At 37.7% G+C, this 21,666-nt stretch overlaps 3 protein-coding genes across 5 annotated transcripts in view; 1 reads left to right on the top strand and 2 right to left on the bottom strand.

Annotated features, from left to right (window-relative positions):
* On the bottom strand, nucleotides 1–8,161 carry MYL5 (myosin light chain 5). The gene is made up of 7 exons (XM_026712639.2): nucleotides 7,980–8,161; nucleotides 7,546–7,653; nucleotides 5,039–5,114; nucleotides 4,432–4,536; nucleotides 3,675–3,753; nucleotides 1,432–1,480; nucleotides 1–159 (listed from the first exon to the last, which is right to left on the bottom strand). Exons 1-7 carry the CDS (start codon nucleotides 7,980–7,982, stop codon nucleotides 61–63), a joined length of 519 nt encoding a protein of 172 aa, XP_026568424.1. The 5' UTR covers nucleotides 7,983–8,161; the 3' UTR covers nucleotides 1–60.
* A 1,467-nt stretch (nucleotides 8,162–9,628) lies between these two features.
* ATP5ME (ATP synthase membrane subunit e) lies at nucleotides 9,629–17,595 on the top strand. Its single transcript, XM_026712640.2, has 4 exons — nucleotides 9,629–9,785; nucleotides 13,813–13,867; nucleotides 14,631–14,729; nucleotides 17,424–17,595. Exons 1-4 carry the CDS (start codon nucleotides 9,750–9,752, stop codon nucleotides 17,444–17,446), a joined length of 213 nt encoding a protein of 70 aa, XP_026568425.1. The 5' UTR covers nucleotides 9,629–9,749; the 3' UTR covers nucleotides 17,447–17,595.
* A 1,616-nt stretch (nucleotides 17,596–19,211) lies between these two features.
* The window catches only part of PDE6B (phosphodiesterase 6B), a 37,965-nt gene continuing 35,510 nt past the window's right edge, over nucleotides 19,212–21,666 (bottom strand). For all 3 annotated transcript variants that reach the window (XM_087926397.1, XM_087926396.1, XM_087926398.1), the window contains exon 22: nucleotides 19,212–21,042. In XM_087926397.1, the coding sequence (XP_087782523.1) occupies nucleotides 20,987–21,042 (56 nt within the window). In that variant the 3' untranslated portion in view covers nucleotides 19,212–20,986. The remainder of the gene's footprint in view (nucleotides 21,043–21,666) is intronic.

Below are 21,666 nucleotides of genomic sequence, written 5' to 3'. Positions count from 1 at the left end.
TGTTTTGTCATTTTGTTTAATGTGACAGATGTTAACACAACTTCCTAAAGCTTATGAATTTCATTCTTTTTCATCTCCATGTGTGATGGTGTAGCAGAGAGCTTTGTAATCCAGATTTCCTGCCGAGTCAATAGGGGAGCATTGAAACATCTGATCTATCTGTACAACAATAGAAAAAGGGAAGAATTTAGCCAAGGAATTTAAGCAGGACAAGCCCAAAGACCACTGCCAAGTGATTCTTCAGTCTTTAAAGTTGGAAACTGTAGAAGCGTTATCTACTAAAAATTCCTCCTAGAGCAGAGGTGGTATTCAGCAGGTTCTGACCAGTTCTGGAGAACCAGTAGCAGAAATTTTGAGTAGTTCGGAGAACCGGCAAATACCACCTCTGACTGGAGATTTTACAGTATCCTTCCCCTGCCATGCCCACCCAGCCATGCCCACAGTACCAATAGTAAAAAAAATTGAATCCCACCAACTGAAAAGTATACAATAGAACCTCTGGTCATGACCATAATTCATTCCATAACTTTGGTGACTTCTTCATCTTCTAATGTTTAGTCTTTAGGAATTTCTGGGTCAGGGTTGTGTTTGACCCAAGTATGTGTTCATGACCAGATTCAAAAATTTTGTGAATGTTTTGGTCAGAACCCAATTTGGTTGTGGTCAAAAGCGTTCGTGACCAGAGGTTCTACTGAAGTAACAAAACTAGAAGTGCTATCTCAGGGTTCTTCACAAAAGCTTTCATACAACTGAACTGAAATGTATTAGGACAAAAACATAACTTCAACAAAAGGAACTTAGCTCCATTAGCTACCTTCCACCTGAAAATAACAGTAATGATTAACTAATTTTTCTAAAGAACAATAATTTTGTGTGGGCACTAAGTACATATTACATTAGCTACTAATTAGAAGTACAAAAGAGCTTAGAAGTCATCTGAACTTTCTATAGATTAAACTTGGCAACCTTTTTATTTTCAGTTAGAGCCAGCCCTTTATCAAAGAATTCATAGCTCAGCAACCACATTTGCGTGTTGTAAACAGAAGCAAGTGAATTTTAATCTGTGGCATCCAGAGTTTAGCACCCCTCAGTTCATGGATCCATGCAGCTGTTGCCATTTGATTTCAGCAGGGTGACAGATGCTTCAGTTATCTGGATTATGTAAGGCAGCTTCATGGATCCTTACCCTACATTCAATATTTTATTTATTCAAGTGTATTGTAATTGGGAAAGTCCAGGTTAAATGAGTTTGGAACAATAGCTATTTGTTTCAAGACATTTGTTTTGAACTTATTGGTATAAGATGATAATTGTTTGGCCTAAGTAACAAATATCCCAGTTAAAGAATTTGATTTTTAATTGGGATGATCCTGGCTGCATTTTTAAAAGTTCATTTCCACTTTAAAAAACAACATTCTTAGAAATATAGACCTCTTCTGCTGTAAACTTATCACCTTGGGACATCATTAAGCGTTTCATACTGTTGGAGAAACAAAGAAGAGATTTGTTTTAAAATGTTATAAAGAGTTGCATGAAAATATATGCATATATATATTTGTCCATTCCTATGTGGGAGAATGTTTTCTATATTACAAAAGCCCAGTTGTACCTTTTTGTCAATAAGATAAATGCCACTGAAGTCTTGTACATTACTTGCAACATATGTTTTATATATCTGTGTGGGTGTCTTAATTTACTTGATGATTTAATGGCAGCATGGAAGATGTCATCTTTCTAGATAAGAGATCTAGGAATATTACATGTCAAGTTTACTTTCTATCTGAATGTGTATTCAGATTTGTCATGTTTTTGCCTCAGTTAAACATGGTTATTAACAGGGACTCTAGGGTGACTCTCATCTCCTTCCTCATTCTAAAGATATTTCCAGGCACAGACTACAATTGTCACTCCTCTTATCTGATAAGAACCAAATAATTTCTTCCTAGGTTGCCCAGTTTGGGCCTCCATGTGCGCTCTTTGTCTTTTAATTGAAGATTCTGATTTTACTTGTAAATAAACTGTCTTACTTCTTCCAAGGTACAAACACATGGACTATATAGAAGACTTCCAAGTTGACAACTGTAGCCATTCAACTTAGAACCTATCTTGATCAGACTGAGGCTAATTGCCAATCATCTTACCTGATTATTTCATTCAATATTTTATAACCCAGTATGCTGTATTACCTTATTTGACATGACCATTAGGCTAATCAATCAACAATCAACAAAACTACTTATGGTATATGTTATTTTTTCCTATTCTGTAATTATACTTTTATTGCTGAACATCCTTTACTTCATTCATATTCCTTGTTATATATCTTATATTTAAGGTGTGTGTGTGTGTGTGTGTGTGTGTGTGTGTGTGTGTGTGTGTGTGTAACAATAGAATACAATAGAAACCTAAAAAGTAAGTTAATATAAATATACCATATTTTTTGCACTATAAGATGCTCCAGAACTTAAGACGCACCTAGCTTTTGGAGAGGAAAACAAGAAAAAAAAAATCTGCCTCTGCCTCCCAGCATCCATCTGGTATTCATTTGCCTAGCATCCTTGCAACAAACAGCAAACAGCCTGGTCAGTTTCAGCATGCTATCACAGCCCCAGCACATGGCTCATCAGGGCTTTACTCTGTTGCACCCACCAATGGTCAACTGGGCTGAGCTGCCACCGCCACCACCAAGGATCCTTTGCTGCCAAGTAGCTGATTGGCGGTTGGATCGGCCTTCATCTCTGCCTCCGACACAGAGCACTCATCAGAGCCTTCCTCAGACTCCAGGACCGGCCCATGTTCCTCCTCAATCTCCTCACTATCCAAATCTACTACCAGCTCTGCTGGCCACTGGCAAGCAACAATACTATTGCCATCGTTTGCTGCCGCCTATGCCGATTGCTGCTGACAGCAGGGAACGGCAGCAGCAATCGACAGGCAGCAATTGGCAGCGATAGGCAGTGACAGCGGTAATCCCCACCACCTAGAACAGCTGATCAGCAGTATTCTGGGAGGCTGATCCAACTGCCAATCAGCTGCATGGCAGCAAAGGCTCCAGCATTCCCTGGCAGCGGCGAATGGCCACACTGGTTACAGGCGGTGGCGGCGGTGATCTCCCTCCTCCCCACCGCAATATTCACTCTATAAGATACACAGGCATTTCCATCCACTTTTTGGGTGGGGTGGGAGAAGTGCTTCTTATAGTGCAAAAAATATGGTACTATATTTATATAAACTTACTTTTTAGGTTTTCTATTGCTTTCTGACCTTATGGCTGTTATGAAGTGATTTGATTTCATTTTCTCATTTAGATCATTTCTGGAAGGGAACCTTTGCAGAAAGAGCTCAGATCAGAAGTAACAATCTGAGCAGACATTTTAAAGGGACAGGTGCTTCTTCAGGTCAACTGCCTTCTAGCTGTTTAGGAATTTCAAAAGTTTATACCAAGGCTTTGAACTGAGAAAGAAGTTGGAGAGCAATTTTCATTACTTTGGCATAACTTTTTACACTTTAAATGATATTAGATTCTAGCCTAGATGCAATCAGGTAGAAACTTCTTGACGTATCATCCCTGTTATGTTCAATACAAACTGATTATGGATTGCTTCACAAAAGGCTGTTTGTTTTTTAATTTATTTCAATTTATGCCACCTGACCTTTTTGCATCTAATACTTACTAATCCTTGTTAATATTGCCTTTAGCGTCTGGGTCAAACATTTTAAATGCATTCAGTATAGTCTCTTCAGTATCTGTACCTGCAGAAAATAATGAGATACAGTTGGATTTGTTGGAACTCTTGTTTCTTGTGAGCCTTAAAATGCTGGACTAGAGGACTTAGCATCAGCTTTAATGGCTTCCAATAATTTGTTGCAGTTCTAACGTCAAAATACTTCACAGGACTAGATAAAAATTGCTCAGTATTGTCTATGGTCCCTTGATGGGTTGACAAGTTGTTAATCTATAAAAAGGGATTGTTTAAAGGGAAAACAATTGCTTTGGTTTGGAAAACTAAAATCAGGACAAAGGGAATTAGGAGCTCCAAGTGAAGTCCGTTTCCAAATAACGCCCCATGCCTCTCTTAGTTTTCCAGATTTGATACTCATTTTCCAAACCAAATTTGATTCTAATTATAATTTTGAACACATTTTCGGTGAAAATGCCACTACAAAATTCAAAAGTATATGGATCTCTGTGGATCAGCTCAAAGTGGTGAAGATTGAATTTGGAAATCCCCAAAGTTTTCAACATTTCCTTTTTATTTCTATTTTAATTTTTTAGCCACTATTATTAAAAGACAATCTTGCCAAATAAGGACATTTGTAGGATTAATATTAAGCTCTAATTGTCCTAATTCAGGACAAAGAGGAAAATTCAGGCTAAGTTTTTTTTTTGGGGGGGGGGGGGATGGCTTTATAAGAAAGTGCTAAACTTACCACTTAACTTTTCCCCAAATAGGTTCAAAAACATGGTGAAATTAATAGGCCCTGTAGCTTCTTTAAGCATAGACTCTAATTCATCATCTTTGACATTGGTTTTACCTAAAATCAAACAAAGACATTAATTGCATCTGTCTTTAGCAATATCAGATTTATATGAATCTTGTTGATGGTAAATTCTACCAATTTTTATAAATGCCAGCAAAAAGTAATTTTACCAGTTTCAAAAAATTCCAATTTGCACTTACCCATGTCCCCTTCAATTTGTAATCATTTTAAAAGAACATAAAGAGCTCAAGCATTTAATAACAAAAGTAGATTTTAAACTGAATTTATCTTCAATCTCCTTGAATCAGTAGGATAATATACTTGGAAATAGATTGAGAAATTATTAATTTACATTTAAATTATATTAAGAGCAGAAAATATATTTACCATTTTGCTGATCTACAGAGAAGAGTCTGATTTTAAAGCTACTTTAATCTATTGCAATTTTTTCCGGTCCTTGTATTCTAGTTAACTGTAATTATTGTTGTATCAGATTACCAAACAAAGGAAAAAAATCTGATTTTAAATTGAGACAAAATAATTTAATAACACTTGCCCAATGATGCATAGGTATCTTTTAGGTCTTCTTTGTCTATGAAGCCATCTCTGTTCTGATCAATTAAGGTGAAAGCCTATTTAAAAAAATATTTTTATTATGTTTCTTTTAGTTACTAATGTCATCACAATCCTAATCATACTTACTTCAGTCTAGGTCCAATGTATTTCAGTGGATAATATATTGGCATGAGAGCTTTTTCTATATTCCAACATTTGGAAAAATAAAAATGTGATAGTTAAGCTTAAATTTAGAGCTGAAGATTTCAATTTTTTTTCTTATCAAAAACATTCAATCAGCTTAAATTGAACTAACAGTAATTCCCTTGATTCCAAGAACTACAAATATTGCAGTTATATGACATATTGTATGATAGCTATGGAAAAAAACAATTGAACATTACAATTAATAGCCATTCACAGGACAAATTATGACTGCTTTAATAATATAGAGTAAGGCTTCTCAATCTTAACAACTTTAAGAGGCGTGGAGTTCAACTCCCAGAATTCCCTAGCTACAAGCTGGGAGATGAAACTCACATATCTTAAAGTTGCCAAGTCTGAGAAAACCAGGCTTAGAAGAATCGGCTTTTATGGATTTGAGGGCCATGTTGGGCTTAGCTTGGCTTGGCAGGTTGAGGGCTTCTTTTCCAATGTAGGAGGGAACAGGGTCTGCAATGGGTATGGTAAAGGTTTTCCCCATCCAGTAGTGTCAGACTCTAGAGGGCAGTGTCCATCTGCATTTCCTAGCTGAGGAAGCCAACATTGTCCCAACATGCTTCCATGTTCAATGGCCAGCATGACTATATGCTGAGACACACAGAATACTGTTACTTTCCCTCCAAAGTGGTACTTACCTGAAAATAAGACTTGGTCTTATATTAATTTTTGCTCCCAAAAATGCATTAAGTCTTATTTTTCTGGTTAGGTCTTATTTTGGGGGAAATGTGGTTATGAAATGTGTCCATCTGGCTGGCAATCTTAAATGGGGCTTATTTTGGGGGTAGGGCTTATATATAAGCATCCTGAAAATTCATGCTAGGGCTTATTTTCTGACTGTAGAAACACAGTATTTATCTACTCGCATTTGAAAGCATTTGAATTGCTAGGTTAACAGGAGCTGGTATAGGTATAGATATATACCTAGAAGGTATAGATTGGAATTAAGTGGGAGGAAATAGATGCCCATGTAAAAATGGAGGGGGACATTCAATGAGGCTATGTTTTGCAAGTCAAGCAGCAACACGTTTATATCCTTGTTGTTTTCAAACATGAAAAAATACATCTATTTATTTTTACTTTCAACAGTTTTTCAATTGTAGATTGAAATATTTTTCTTCCCATGAGGAATAAAAATTTGAAATGACATTTCAAATTACATAAGTAAACTTCCACTCATGTGAGAAATTCTTTTGTCTATGTTTCTCTCATCTCCCAACTACTTGCAGCAGATCTGTAGGTTTGGAAGAGAAAAAAAACCTGACTACCAGAAGATTTCATTCCACCATGGGATGAACCCCTTCACACAAACCAGTGTGAATGGCATGAATATATTTCTTAAAATCGAAGCTCTTTCTGCAGCTATAACTTACTTCTCAGGCAGATTATTTGTATATTATTTATTCTGCTCTCCATTTTCTACGGTTAAAATAAAACAGGAAGTAATGTACAGCAATCTTCCCTGGTCTGGCGTTTTCCAGATACACAGATTAAAATCTCAGAATTTCTTAGCTATTATCTTAGCTATACTGAATGTTCTGAAAATTGATATCCATGCAGCTATCGGTAAGACTGGTCTAGGGATTTCATTTTTGCTAAGTAGTTTGTTTATCACATTACTTATGATTCAAAGACTTTCTTGTCAAATCCCAACAGATTGATGACATGTGATATACTAACAAGAATGGTGTTCTTAAATAAAATACAAAATTCCTGAAATGGAGGAGGGGGCGGGGAGTTCCCTTACACGGTAGGCAGAGTCAGTCTGCAAATGAGTCTCACTTTTATATCATATTTTTCTACCTTTCTGGTTTCTGTTAACTGTCTTCTGTTGGTATGATTTAGGCTGCAATCTAATATACTGTAGGCTTTCTGGTATATTAAATCCTACTGAACAGAATAGGATACATCTATGCAAATGATGTTACTATTTAAAAAGCAAGTTAATGGGTAAATACAACATAAAGATGCTCTTACCACATCCTAGTCTTCAAGGTTTAATTTGGTTCATTTCTAAGATGTTACTTCAAAGCCCCACACTGACTGATATCTGTAGACTACTAATAGCAAGAGGGCAAGCACAGATAGAAAGTTGGAGAGAGGGAGAGCAACTTAAGGGAAGCTGTATACAGATATTCTCCTATTTTTCTTCTCCTGTTTTTCTCCTATTCTTAATGCACGGTAACAAGCCAGTTGTGTTGGATGACAAAAGGTTAAAGTTTGTCCAGTTTTTATAATGGAATACCACTCATGTGCAGTTTAAAACATTCTAAAGAGAAATGTTCTTACTTCCTTAAACTCTTGGATCTGTGTCTGTTCAAAGTTGGAGAAAACATTAGAAGAAGCCCTTTGAGCACGTTTGGCACCGCCTTCCTTCTTTTTGGTTTTTCGGCTGGCCTGAAATGAAGAGTATTATGAATTCAGTCAGACTGTACCTTGTTCTGATCACACAGTTAGAAGTAGATAAGGCAGCTGATAATAATTCTCAGGTTATTTTCCTAAATTACAAAACACTATAATGATGCTATGTTTTATACATACCATCCTGTACAAAAGCAACAGGATATACAGACTGGAGTTTGGAGTTATACATGAAAAAAGCCGTGGTTTTTAAAAATATATATATTTATCCTCTAAATATTTACCTTTTAACGGGTTACTCAATCAAGTTTGTGTTATGGAAACCATAGAGACATCATTTTTAAAATACAGGTTAAACTCACCATCTTTCCTGGAGAGATCCTGTGTTTCTCTGGGAAACTGTCTGTATCAAACACTTCTTATATGTACAGGAGGATCTTGTCTTTCCAGATGGCATTCCCAAAGAAGATCTCAACACTGCATAAACCTTCAGCTCACAAGATGACTCCATACTTGGTCAGAGCTGCAAGATACCTTCTATTCCCTGGTGAACAAACAACAGTTAGTTGAAGTTGTCCAGTAAGACATTCCTTCAATTGCTATGAGCTGCAATATCCATGGTGGTTAATTCAACTGTCACTCAAGCTATTTTTGTGTACCTTTTGAACTCATATATTATAACATAGTAAGAACACTGGGCAGGGATTAAACAAGCATTAACTTTTAATGAAGACTTCTAAATTCCATCCCTGCATATTCTTGGAAATACATTTGGAAGATGCTACATTGGGAAGCAGCAATTTCTTGATATAGTTTGTCATGATTTGTTATAATTAAATAAGATTTGATTGTGTAGTTTCCTCCATACCTTTTTATCATCATTATTATAATAAACTGGAAATACAAAGAATCCTGGAGAATTCATCCTGACTTTGAATGTGGAAGAGGAGACCTTGATTTGGGTAGTTTTGACTTAAACAGGTTAACATATTCAGTCCCAGTCGTTCCTATTTATAGAAAGCTAGATATCCCTTTTGAGTATGTGAGTTCACACAACATGGTAAATCATAATTTTACAATCACAGTTGCCAGCATACATAAGCAAACTGCATTTGGATTTAGTGGGCTTTGGATGCCAAATTTAAATTGTTAAACAATTCACTTAATTTATTTAAATGATTTATGCAATTAATGAACCATTTTATGATTTATTGCAAAATGAAACATGACTTCACTAAATCAAATATTTAAAATGACAGGCCTTGTTAGAAATATTTATGGACTCAAAATATTCTTGTGGAATGGTTCAGATAATTTGCCCATAGCTGCTCATGCTAATAATATTCACTGATTATATTGTATTGTGATATTCTCCCTGGGACTTTGGCAGGCTGTGTGTGTGTATCTTTACTCTCGGCTGTTGCTCTCTTCTTTAGGATCCAATTTAAGGAACGTTTAAAGACGCTGTGTTGTAAGAGAAGTTGAAAACATTTTCAACTTGTATCTTTCAAAACATATATTGCTCTTTTTAAGTAAGTCAGTAATAACAAACTTTTCAAACCGTTTGGTGAATTAATCATGGCATATCATTTGTGTTTCATCAAACAATATCTAATGTAAAAAAACATTAATTTTGATATAAAAATGATTAAATTCATAAATGCTGTAGAATTCCCGAACCAATCAGATAAAATTATTCTTATTGGCTTACACTAGACTGCTGCGTAATTGATCTACATATAGGGCGGAAGCATTTGATATTGGAAAAAGCATTGTAGAATAATCCTTAAATTCCAAGACTTGTACAAAGTATCATCATATAAAAGCGTTGATGTTATTTATAAAGGTAAAAGTTTCCTTTTATTTGATTTTAAATATACTTTGAAATGTTAAAAATGCAGCGTTAAAAATAAAAATAGCCACAAACTTTCCATGGCATTTTTTGAGGCATATTTTTAGCGTCGTAGCTCTATAAAAAAAAATGCATTCAAGCATGATCTTCCATTTTCTATCTCTACCTCTCTCTCTCTCTCTCTTTCGTTTTTTAACGTCGAAGCTCTTGCGTCACGGCGCGCCGGCGTTCTAAACGGCTTCGTGCGTCACATCCGTTTTCCTTCGGCCGGGAGGAGAAGATGATTCCCCCAGTGGAGGTTTCTCCGCTCATCAAGGTGAGCTGAGGGCGCCGCGCGTGCCGCTTCGGCCTTCCGTTGGGGCGCCAGTATGTATGCACGCGCACCGTCTCGTGGTGGGCGAGGCGTGCAAACGAAGGAGGGCAGCCGGCGCTTTTAGCCGGAAGGTGACCGTGGAGGTCACGGAGAAGGGCTGGCTGGGGTACGGTGGGCCCGTCTCCTGCCCTTTCGGTCTCGCAAATCCGGTGTCTTCCACGTAGCCCGTCTTTTCCGGGTTTTCGTGTGAATTTCCCTCTCGCCCTCGCTCAAATGACGTCTTGTTCAATAGGCCTCTCTTTTATTTGCAAAACTTGATAAGGTAGATCTGTGTAAGTATGTCTATGTGTGTATGTATGCATGTATGTGTATATTGCATATGTATATGGGCATAGATATGTACATGTGTGTGTATGTATATATATATGTTTTCGTAGATTTTCACGTACAGGTATGTAGGTCTAGCTGTGTTCGGGTCTTCTCCCGTATAAGATTAAGAGTATCTTGGCGACATTTTGGCGAGGTCCCTGCTTTCAGTGGCACTGCTTGCACTGGCACGAAGCTGAAAGCAACAGCCTGAGGATGGCGAATAGGACCTTGCCTAAATGTCGCCAAGATACCCGAACACACACACACACGCACACACGCATACATACATATATGGTATTCAGCTTTGTTCGGGTATTTTCGCACATCATTATAGTTGTGCTTTTAAAGTTGTAGCAACGTTTCGGCAGAATCTCATCTGGCATCATCAGGCTTCTGTATTGTGTTCATCTGTTCGTCTCACAGATGAACACAGTACAGAAGCCTGATGATGGCAGATGAGATTCTGCTGAAACGTTGCTACAACTTTAAAAGCACAACTATAATGACGCTCAAAATACCCAAAAAAAGCTGAATACCATACATGTAAGTACCCGCGAAAACTTAAGAAAACATATATATATATATATATATATATATATATATATATATATATGTACACATACATACATACGTGTGTGTGTGTGTGTGTATGGATCTTTGGTTATTCGGGTTTCCTCCCGCGTAAAATTGGAAGTATCTAGGCGACATTTCGATGAAGTCTCATTCATCATCTTCAGGCCTGTGTCTTCGGCTTTGTGCTTGGAGTTCCACGAGAGAAAACCCTAATAACCAAAGATCCACATACAAATACCCGCGAAAATCTCAGAAAACATATATATATACATATATATATATATATATATATATATACACACACACACACACACACAAACATGCACATGTCAATATACACATACACATATATAGCCATACACATATATGCACGTATACATATACATATACACATGCGTATAATTTGCAATAGCACTTAGACTTATATACCACTTATCAGTGCTTTACAGCCTATATACATACATACATACATGTATATGTATGTATGTATGTATATGTATAAATCGCAGACCATTCAGCGTACATAAAAAAGCATTTATAACTGGTATCTCAGTCAGACTTTTCAGAGCTCTTAACAGGAAATTCTTAATAAGGTCTAGAGATGCCCAAAGAATTAAAAAGACTTTCATCTACAAGCTAGCTGTATCAAAACGGTTTTGATGAAATGTAATAATGGCAAACTAAATACACCCTTCACTGAGAGTCTATCTTGAATGCTGTTTAAAAGCCATTTTGGCTTTACCAAAGGATATATGTGTTAGTCCTGTAAGGCAGTGGTCCCCAACCTTTTTTGTACCAGGGACCAGTTTCACGCAGAAACACTTTTTCAAGGACCGGTTAGGGGTTTTTTTTTTTGGTTATTTTTTATTTATTTATTTATATTTTTTATTTTATTTACTATTACACTATCAACCAAAAATTAACCAATGTTGTAGGATTACTAAAAATGTGTATAAATGCAAGACTAGATTCCAATAAAGTCATCATGATTCAGTTGATCATGATCAAACAAAAATATATGTTTGACAACATATATGTTTTCTCCAAAAGCGTTTTGTAAGGTAGTAATCTGCAATTCAGATTTTACATTTAGGATGCGTTTGATCTCCCATATGGTCTTCAGCTTTCCACAATCTTAACAATTGTAAGGTGTGTGGGGAATTCAGAGAGTCCAAGTCCACACATTTTAAAGATTTGTCATATATATAGTGTGGATTGCACTAAACATATGTAAGTGCAAAGAAACCTTTTGCCTATCCAGTGTTTTCAACTCCAGCAATTTTAAGATTATGTGGACTTCAACTCCCAAAATTACCCAGACAGCATTCCGGACTTCTTAAAATTGAGAAACACTGCTCTTCACTTTAAAAATGTTAAACAGATAGCTACACTTTCCCACTCATCCCCACACATTCCCCTTCTTCCAAAATATCTACAGCCCAAATATTTTGTCTTCACCCATTCTAGTGGGATCCAAGCACGCTGGGAGGCAGAGATTCGGCCGAGGCCGTCAGACGGAGAGACGGCTGCCGCCCGGGGAGCACCCGCTGCTTTCCCTCGCCAGGGCCGGGCGGTGGCGTGTTGCCCTGCGCCGCGTGACCCCCGCCTGGCAGCGTGCTTCTCGGCACGAGGCAGCTGGGTTGCTCAAGGAGCCCGGCCGGCCAGGCGAGGGGAAGGCGGCGAGGGTCCTGCTGGGCTGGGATGGAAAACCCGCTTGGCAAGGGGCTGGGGAGGCCTGCGGGCGGAGGACCAAGCGCACTGGGAGGCAGAGATTCGGCCGAGGCCGTCAGACGGAGAGACGGCTGGTCTGTGGCTGCCCAGCTCCCTTTTCCTGCTGCTCACCTGAGTGGCCTGTAGCCACGTGTCGGTGAGATGTGTCGGAACAAGGTGGCGCCAAAGCAAAGTAGGCGGCCCGGTCCCAAATGATCCACGGACCGGTACCGGTCCGCGGACCAGTGGTTGGGAACCTCTGCTGTAAGGCAATCCAGACAAGAAAAATTGTGAGTACTAGCTATATCTTTGTGTAAAGTTACATTGACAGAATCTTGCAAGTCTGGAAGTATTTCCCGCCTGCTTTATTTTTACTCTCCAGAAAACTAAGGAGGTGCCTTCTGCAATGTTTTCCTGGTCCTTTCTGCTTCGGTGGGCTGAGATATTTTTTACATGATGGTTGTGAAGTCTGCAACTTTCTTTTGTCTCCCAAGGACATTCCAACCTACCATTACAAAATAAAAATATCTGGGAAACCTTTTGAAAACATGGTCAAAGTGTTCAAACAAGTCATTATTGTCTTTTTATTCTCATTCTGATTACTGCTTTTGTGCTGCTAAAAGCAAGTATAATATACAACATTGTATAGATAGTCTTTGACTTAAGATCACAGTTGGGACCAGAATTTCAGTTGCTAAGCAAGGCATTGTTAAGTGAGTCACAAGTTAAGTCAGACCTGAACATTTTATAGCCTCCCAGGCCACATGTGGCTGTTTGGTTGTACAACCCCCATGAGGTCAATCAGAAGTTAGAAATCAAATGTAAATAAATGTACACTATGCATTCAATACAACTATTTTATTTTGAAGGTGACTGCTTTCTTTTTCTATTTATGTATGGCATGCGTGCATGCCTATGCTATTTCGCAGCCATGTTGGTTCGGCTTCCATAACAGTCCCAGTTCCTTGTGTGGGTACTTGGGAAAACCAATTGTTCACTCCTGATTTAAGTGAATCACTGCCATTGTTAAACAAATCTAGCTTCCCCCATTGACTTTGCTTGTAGGAAGCCAGCTGTGATCAAGCCAGCTAATGGTGATCATGTAACTGGCTCCAGGACACTGCAACCATGATAAATACATGGTGGTTGCGAGGCGCCTGGATTTTAATCACGTGACCATGGGTAAGACATTTTTCTCAGTGCTGTTGTAGCTTTGAATGGTTGCTAAACAAATGGTGTAATGTGTACACCACTTCATAATAATAGTGGGTATACAGAACATTATTACTGTGGAAATATATATAACACATTGGAATGTCTGAATTCAGTCTTTTTATGAATTAATATACTTTATGGTTTACATTTCTGTAATTTAAAGCTCTGCAGATACTCAGCTCTGCTGTTGGGAATCATTTATGGAGCAAGAAGATATGGTAAGTGATTAATAAAAATAACCTTTTTATTTATGTTTGGATTGTGAATAGCTGATGTTTGGTTTTGAAAACTACATCTATTAAACTGTACTGTAATATTTTTTGTAATAGATGCATTTACAGCCAGCTATTCCATCTGGCTTCTTAACAGTTATTTAGAAGCATCTTCTAAGAAATCTTAGGTCACTTCATGTGAAAAAATGAATGCACAAGCTTGTATATTGATATCAATTTATTGATATCACATTGTTCCTGATTGGAGTCTATATTTATACTTCCACAATTAAGATTTGTGCAGATATTTATTGGTGCATAAACATTATGAGCATATTCAGTTTTATAAAGCATTTTATAAAAATCACTATTGGTAAAATGGATGGCATATAGATTTAATACACAATTCAATTAAAACATTTTTTAAAATCTTGTTAAAAATCCATTCTGAATTCAGGGCTTATTAATAAGTTAAAAAAATAGTATACTCTCTATACTTACCTTTTTTCTATATTTTGTGAAAATGCACCTTAATAATTTAGTTAAATGTTAGCAATGCTAAAAGCATTGTCGTGATGAAAAGAAGCGTTTAGACAAGACAACACTCTATCCACTTTGAAGCTAAAATTATTCCATAGGGCTTATGTTAAATGTTTTGTATCTTGAAATTCCACATGCTTTTAATGAATCGAAAGCAAAGAACTGTGAAGGAATGAATTATAATGCATTTATGCTTCCTCTGAATACATATTGTTTTACTTTACAATAGCTTATTTAAAGCCTATTGCTGCGGAGGATAGGAGATTAGAAGCAGAGGAAAAAGCAAGACAGGAGGAATTGAAAAGAATTGCAAAAGCATTGGAAGAAGGTATTTTCTGTAAATTTGTTTGATTTTAACAACAGTCACATGAATAATGAATGAATGAATGAATGATTGTAAGTGGACTATCTCTATGTCAACAGAAGGTTGATGTTTTGGATTTCAATGAAATCCCCCCTCCCCCAGATAACATACATAGATACATTCATCCAAACAGAGAGAGGGATCCAATTTGGTCTAATCATGGTTAAGGCACCAGGCTAGAAAGTGGGAGACCAAATTCTAATTCCACCTTAGCCATGAAAACCATCTGGCCAGTTACTCTCTCTCAGCTCAACCTACCTCACAGAGTTGTTGGAGGAGGACCTATATGGGATATCTTTGCCGCCTTGAGTTATTTGTAAAACTAATAAAGGCAGGGGATGAATAAATTATATGCATTTTTAATATGGTAAGATAGAAAGTGCCTTCTGCCTTTCTTTCTATTGAGTAATGATTATAATCTGTTATCCATCTTTGTCTTTCTTAAATCTTCTTTCTTTGAACAGAAAGTCCACATAAAATTTCTGGTCTTTCAAAAACCTCTTTCTACTATTTTTTTCTGACCAAACTGGCCAACTTTAACATTTCTTTAAATCCAGTTAACTTTCTAATCTAATCTTCCACTGGAAGTGCTTTTCCAAGTTTATGCATACAATACTCTTGTTCCACATGAAAACGGCACTTCCATCATATCCTCCTGGGTGGGGGAAGTGATAAAATATACATCATGATGCAAATATCATAGATTATATACTTGCATCAAATGTTTCCGTGTATGTCATTTTTTTACTGTGGTTGGCTGTGGAGGTCTGTCATCTCAGGCATCAGTGGAAAGAAACAGTCCTACAGCATCAGAGGTTTCTCCAGGACAGTTGTTGATTGCAATGAATGTCCTTCAAGGGTGCTTACATCTGATTGTAGATGATTCTAAATATTTATTTTAATTTGGGGGGAAATTATAGTACAAAGCTAGCATATAATTCTTCCATATTTGGAAGAAAATATTATTGTGTTTTTGATCATCTGGCAGCTAAAACATTATCAAGGAGAATTGCCAAAACATCCAACAAGAATATACACTGCTCAAAAAAATAAAGAGAACACTTAAGCAACACAATGTAACTCCAAGTCAATCACACTTCTGTGAAATCAAGCTGTCCACTTAAGTAGCAGCACTGATTGACAATCAATTTCACATGCTGTTGTGCAAGTGGAATAGACAACAGGTGGAAAGCATAGGCAGTTAGCAAGACATCCCCAATAAAGGAGTGGTTCTGCAGGTGGTGACCACAGACCACTTCTCACTTCCTATGCTTTCCAGCTGATGGTTTGGTCACTTGAATGCTGGCGGTGCTTTCACTCTAGTGGTAGCATGAGACAGAGTCTACAACCCACACAAGTGGCTCAGGTAGTGCAGCTCATCCAGGATGGCACATCAATGCGAGCTGTGGCAAGAAGGTATACTGTGTCTGCCAGTGTAGGTTCCAGAGCATGGAGGTGCTGCCAGGAGACAGGCCAGTACATCAGGAGATGTGGAGGTGGCCATAGGAGGGCAACAACCCAGCATCAGGACCGCTACCTCTGCCTTTGTGCAAAGAGGGACAGGAGGAACACTGCCAGAGCCCTGCAAAATGACCTCCAGCGGGCCACAAATGTACATGTGGCTGTTCAAACGGTCAGAAACAGACTCCATGAGGGTTGTATGAGGGCCCGACGTCCACAGGTGGAGGTTGTGCTTACAGCCCAACACCGTGCAGGATGTTTGACGTTTGCCAGAGAACACCAAGATTGGCAAATTCGCCACTAGCGCCCTGTGCTCTTCACAGATGAAAGCAGGTTCACACTGAGCAGATGTGACAGGGTCTGGAGACACTGTGGAGAATGTTCTGCTGCCTGCATGACCGGTTTGGCAGTGGGTCAGTAATGGTGTGGGGTGGCATTTCTTTAGGGGGCCGCACAGCCCTCCATGTGCTCACCAGAAGTAGCCTGACTGCCATTAGGTACCGAGATGAGATCCTCAGACCCCTTGTGTGACCATATGCTGGTGTGGTTGGCCCTGGGTTCCTCCTAATGCAAGATAATGTGGCTCATGTGGCTAGAGTGTGTCAGCAATCCCTGCAAGACGAAGGCATTGATGCTATGGACTGGCCTACCCATTCCCCAGACCTGAATCCAGTTGAGCACATCTGGGACATCATGTCTCGCTCCATCCACCAACGCCACATTGCACCATAGACTGTCCAGGAGTTGGGGGATGCTTTAGTCCAGGTGTGGGAGGAGATCCCTCAGGAGACCATCCGCCACCTCATCAGGAGCATGCCCAGGCATTGTAGGGAGGTCATACAGGCACGTGGAGGCCACACACACTACTGAGCCTCATTTTGACTTGTTTTAAGGACATGACATCACAGTTAGATCAGCCTGTAGTGTTTTTTTCCACTTTAATTTTGAGTAACTCCAAATCCAGACCTCCGTGGGTTGCTAAATTTGATTTCCATTGATAATTTTTGTCAACTATGTAATGAACAAAGTATTTATTAAGAATATTTCATTCAGATCTAGGATGTCTTATTTTTGTGTTCCCTTTATTTTGAGCAGTGTATTTCAGAAAGCTTTCTTCAAAAATTTGTTTAAATTCTGAGTGCATTTAGGATGTAGCTTGCTGCTGTTTTTGCTAAAGTGCATTTTTTTCTTTTTCAGCTCAAGAATCAATCCTGAAATAAACTTCCTTGGTCCACATCTTTGAAATGTTGAAGTAGATAATTCTAAACATCTAAAATACATTTATTTACACCAATAAACAGACATTCACAACAATGTTGACTTCCTTAGTATGCATAGTGCTAATTAAAAAAGAAATGACAAAATGAAATACAACGTGCTGATCTGAGTTTATTCTCAAAGTCTTCGTGTTGATGCTGGGACCTTGACTTTTTAATATAATAAAGCATTAACTGTTCAGCCACTGTGCTAGAGAGATAATTAGTCCATTTGTGTACTGGCTGGAATTTTATAAATTACACAAACACACACACACACACACACACACTATAGCGATAGTGATAATGTTAGCACTGATGATGTTACTTAGTTTGGGTAATGAAATGTCTTCAAGAAAACAACCAACCCCAGAGAGCACCAAGGACTCCTTGTTTCAATCCGGAGTTATAAATATTCTCCTTTATTGGTATTATATATTGAGAGAGAGAGAGAACTTCTATGACTTATTTGACTTGAAATTTATTAGACCCTGGAGAACTTCTAAAAAGCCAATAGCATAATGTGCAAGGAAGAGGAGCCAAGATTATATAATAAAAATAAATGTATTGTTGGAAAAACCTTTGAGCTATTGGCAGACATCAAGTGCTTTTGCCTTGATTTTAAGGTGTGGCAGGTTATATCACTGGCTCCCTGGATTTATATAGTGAGGTTCTCTTGATTTTCTTTACTTTTCAGTTTTTATCAGACATGGATTGTAAAGACATTAGGTCAGAATAAGTAATGTTCTTTATATTTGCATATTTAAGAAAGGTTTTGAAAAATCAAGTGAAGCCTATTAAAATCAAAGTTTGATTCCATTATAATTAGAAGTACAGCAGCTCAGATCTTGGGTGAGGGAAGAAGTGCATGTTTTTAAGAGGTTTAGAAAGGGGTAATTCACTTTCACTGATAACATTTTTTTTCTAAATGTACATATGTTATTTACAGTAAGCAATCCCAATAATTATAAATTAATATTAATGTTTAATAATTGAAACAATGCAATTATTGAACATATGTTTGAAACTTTAGTTGTTTTCTAAATACTCTGTTTTTAAAATAAAAAAACTACAGTACTAGTTATAATAATGAATGAAAGGTAGATGAACTGTGATTGTTAGGGTTAGGATTAACCTATGAACACAGGTTAAGCTTGGCTGGAAAGGCAATATTCAAATAATAGTGACATTATCAGAAGGCACATTTGTTAACAAACAAGGCATTTGAAAGATGCTTGGGTAGCTACTAGTCTTCTGTTAGGGAGACTAAAAGATTCTCCACGCTGTTTGGAGACATGATACTGTAAAAGTTGAAAGCTATATATGTATTGTGAGTGGTTAAAGGAGAAATGTTTTCGCTGTGACTAGATAAAACTGCTGAGGTCCATTGTGAAGCAAGCTAATGTGATTAAGAATAGAAACATCTGGTCTGATTCAAAAAATACTCCGATTTCTGCTTTTTGTGGCATTCTGTTGAATTAAAATTACAAGCTTTCGCTGACCAACGTGAATTCTTACAATTGGAAAGATCAGGTCACCAATTCATTCTCAATATTGGATGTAGATTTTCTTAACTTTGAATGTGTAGTTTTTTGTTTTCCTCAGAAAACGACCTACCAGTAATACCTTGCATTCATTTTCATGTTTCCTTAGTCACAGGACGTATGCTGAGAAAAAACTGAGAATTGCATTTATATTGAAAGTTTTAAGGCAGGTAGATGAATAAATGGAAGGTTTTTAAATGTTTTATTTAAAAAAATTAATTTTGTTCAAATTAAATTTGTATACACAGTTGTGAGATTGAACTACAGTTATACAATCCGTTACCAAAAACTAGTCTCTAGCATTGCTATCCTATTTGTACTATGATGGTGCTATCCATTCAATGATGTCTGATTCTTTGTGATTCTATGGACCACCTTCTCTACACATTTACTGATCTTGTATGGCTTTTTTCATTTCCTTTATACTCTGGCTGGGGGTGACTTTGATAGTATCTACTCACCCTGTTTTTGGCAGCATCATTTCCTCCTGCTGACCATTCCAAGGATAAGTTCGTTTTCCAGTGAATTTGATAGGATGAGATGACTGAAATAAGTACTGTAACATAGAATTTTGTGATTTTACACGGCAGCAATATGTCTGGTGCTGTATGCTCCAGTACTTAAGTTTTTGTCACCTTTGCTGACTGAGGAATCTTCAGGAACTTCTCCAAGACCACAGCTTAAGCAAGTCAATTTTTTTCCTGAATAATTTTTTCATGGTCCAGCCATAGGTAGCTTTGGAAACACGATAGCGTGGAATAATCTCTATTTAGTTGCCAGGCTGATGTCCTTACTCTCCCACATTAAATTCTGGACGGCTCAGTCCCCAACTCCTCTCATGTTTTTACAGAATTTATTTTATTTCACTGGAGTTGGGCAGCCAATAAATACATTTTTTTCCAAATCAAGAATGCTTATATGCTCTGCTTTCCCATTATACTCCCGACATGAAAATAAACTGCATTTGCCAATAATTACCAGGTCTTCTTCTGGACAGTTCTAGCATTTATTTGGTCATAAGCAGAAACTGCTCACAACAAATAATTGCTTTGCATCTGAAAGGAAGCTTCACACATTTTGTATGTGTATGGGTGTTTTAACCTGGGATTTATTTCAATACAAGGAAGTATTCTGTAAGAAGTAAAGGCTAATGTCAGGCTTTAGACCAGGGCTTTCAAACTTCCGGCTGTGGCTGGATGTATCATGCACTTGCCACGCCTACCCCCAGTTTAGTGAAGGGGGAAAAAGTCCCGATATGTCACGTGACACTGTCGTGACTACATGAGTTTGACACCTCTGCTTTAGACTCTACATTTGAAACAAGGACTGCAAGTTAATGTCTTGCAGAAGCAGGATTTGTGGTCAGAGTGGATCTGTTCCCTAGTGATTTGTATGGGGATAGACTTCATCTTTCTCCCTTTGATGGCTGATTGCATCCTACCTACAGATTAGTCTCTCCTTTGTATATGCTGCTCTGAAATTATTCATTGTAGAGGTTAGTGATGAGAGCACCTTAGGTTCCCCAAAGCTTTGTTGTGAGTCTGCCTAATTTCAAACTACTTCAGCCATGATTGGCCCTTGATTTTATAAAACAGTCTTGAGAAGCAGATTATTTTAGATTTCTAATATAGCTACAAAATACCACAGGAGGTAGAGAGTTAATTCAGTGATGCAGAATGTTCATAGAGCTCAAACATATATTCATGTCATGTTCCAAAACAACTTTAGAATATACAGCAGAATCTTCAGCTATTTAGGTATCTTAAAGTTTTTCAAGGAGACGTATAAATGCAGAGTTTGCATGAAGCACATTTGAAAATACGTATGTGATTCTCTAGATCCACATTGCTATGGCTCTTGTTCATCTGTACAAGTGGCAAATCTAGTTCTGATGCTGTATGTGTAAAACAGCCCTTAAGTAATATTGACCTATTGTAATCTTACAATGTTAAGTGTTGACCTAAATAATGCAACAAGTTGAAGACGAGGTAACAGGTCCTCCGTTGGCCATTGGTGCTGCAAAAAAGAAAAAAAAGCAATGGTTAGCTGAGCTCTTCAGTGGATGTCAATTTAAGAATTAGCTATGAAGAACCATCTGTCAGGGTTCCAGAATAACCCAACTCCCATTAAAAACTCTTGAGACAGGCATTTTCTCAAAGTTTCCTTTTATTAGAGTAGTTATATTGACACATCTGGGAAAACCTGAATCTGAAAGTTCTGGGTTTTCCTCCAATAAATACAAAATTACAAATCCACTCCCTGTACCCTTCATTCCATCACATGCCCCAAACACCATCCATTCCCTCTACTACTACTCAGCCAGGTGCAGGAATGACATGACCTTGACTTTAAAGAAGAATGCTATTATGTCTAACCACATATGCTCTATGAAATCCTCCCTCCTGACTTCCCATGCTCCAGAATGTGGCAGCGTGGAAACTTCTGATGCTAATATGGCTTCCAAATCTGACACCATCTACTTAATGTTTGCATGCCAGGCACAGTTTTAATTGCAGGATCATCATCAGCTGAAAAAGTAGCTACGTGAACCAAGTGGGGAAAGTCAAAATTAGTTGGATTTTGGAGTTGCTACAAAGGAAGAATTTTGTTGACAGAAAAGAGATAAGTTTATAAAATTGG

The sequence above is a fragment of the Pseudonaja textilis genome, chromosome 2 (assembly GCF_049901715.1).
Source record: "Pseudonaja textilis isolate UNSWEBS1 chromosome 2, rPseTex1.2, whole genome shotgun sequence".
Lineage (NCBI taxonomy): Eukaryota > Metazoa > Chordata > Lepidosauria > Squamata > Elapidae > Pseudonaja > Pseudonaja textilis.
Note: the sequence above shows the minus strand (reverse complement) of the source record. Positions and strands in the feature narration are given on the sequence as shown.

Coding starts and splice junctions, on each gene's coding strand:
- ATP5ME (XM_026712640.2), top strand. CDS start 9,750: ATGATTCCCCCAGTGGAGGTTTCTCCGCTCATCAAG. Junction 9,786..13,812: donor AGGTTTCTCCGCTCATCAAG/GTGAGCTGAGGG, acceptor TGTAATTTAAAG/CTCTGCAGATACTCAGCTCT. Junction 13,868..14,630: donor TTATGGAGCAAGAAGATATG/GTAAGTGATTAA, acceptor ACTTTACAATAG/CTTATTTAAAGCCTATTGCT.
- MYL5 (XM_026712639.2), bottom strand. Junction 4,537..5,038: donor AGATACCTATGCATCATTGG/GCAAGTGTTATT, acceptor GTTTGATTTTAG/GTAAAACCAATGTCAAAGAT. Junction 1,481..3,674: donor GGCAATATTAACAAGGATTA/GTAAGTATTAGA, acceptor TTTCTCCAACAG/TATGAAACGCTTAATGATGT.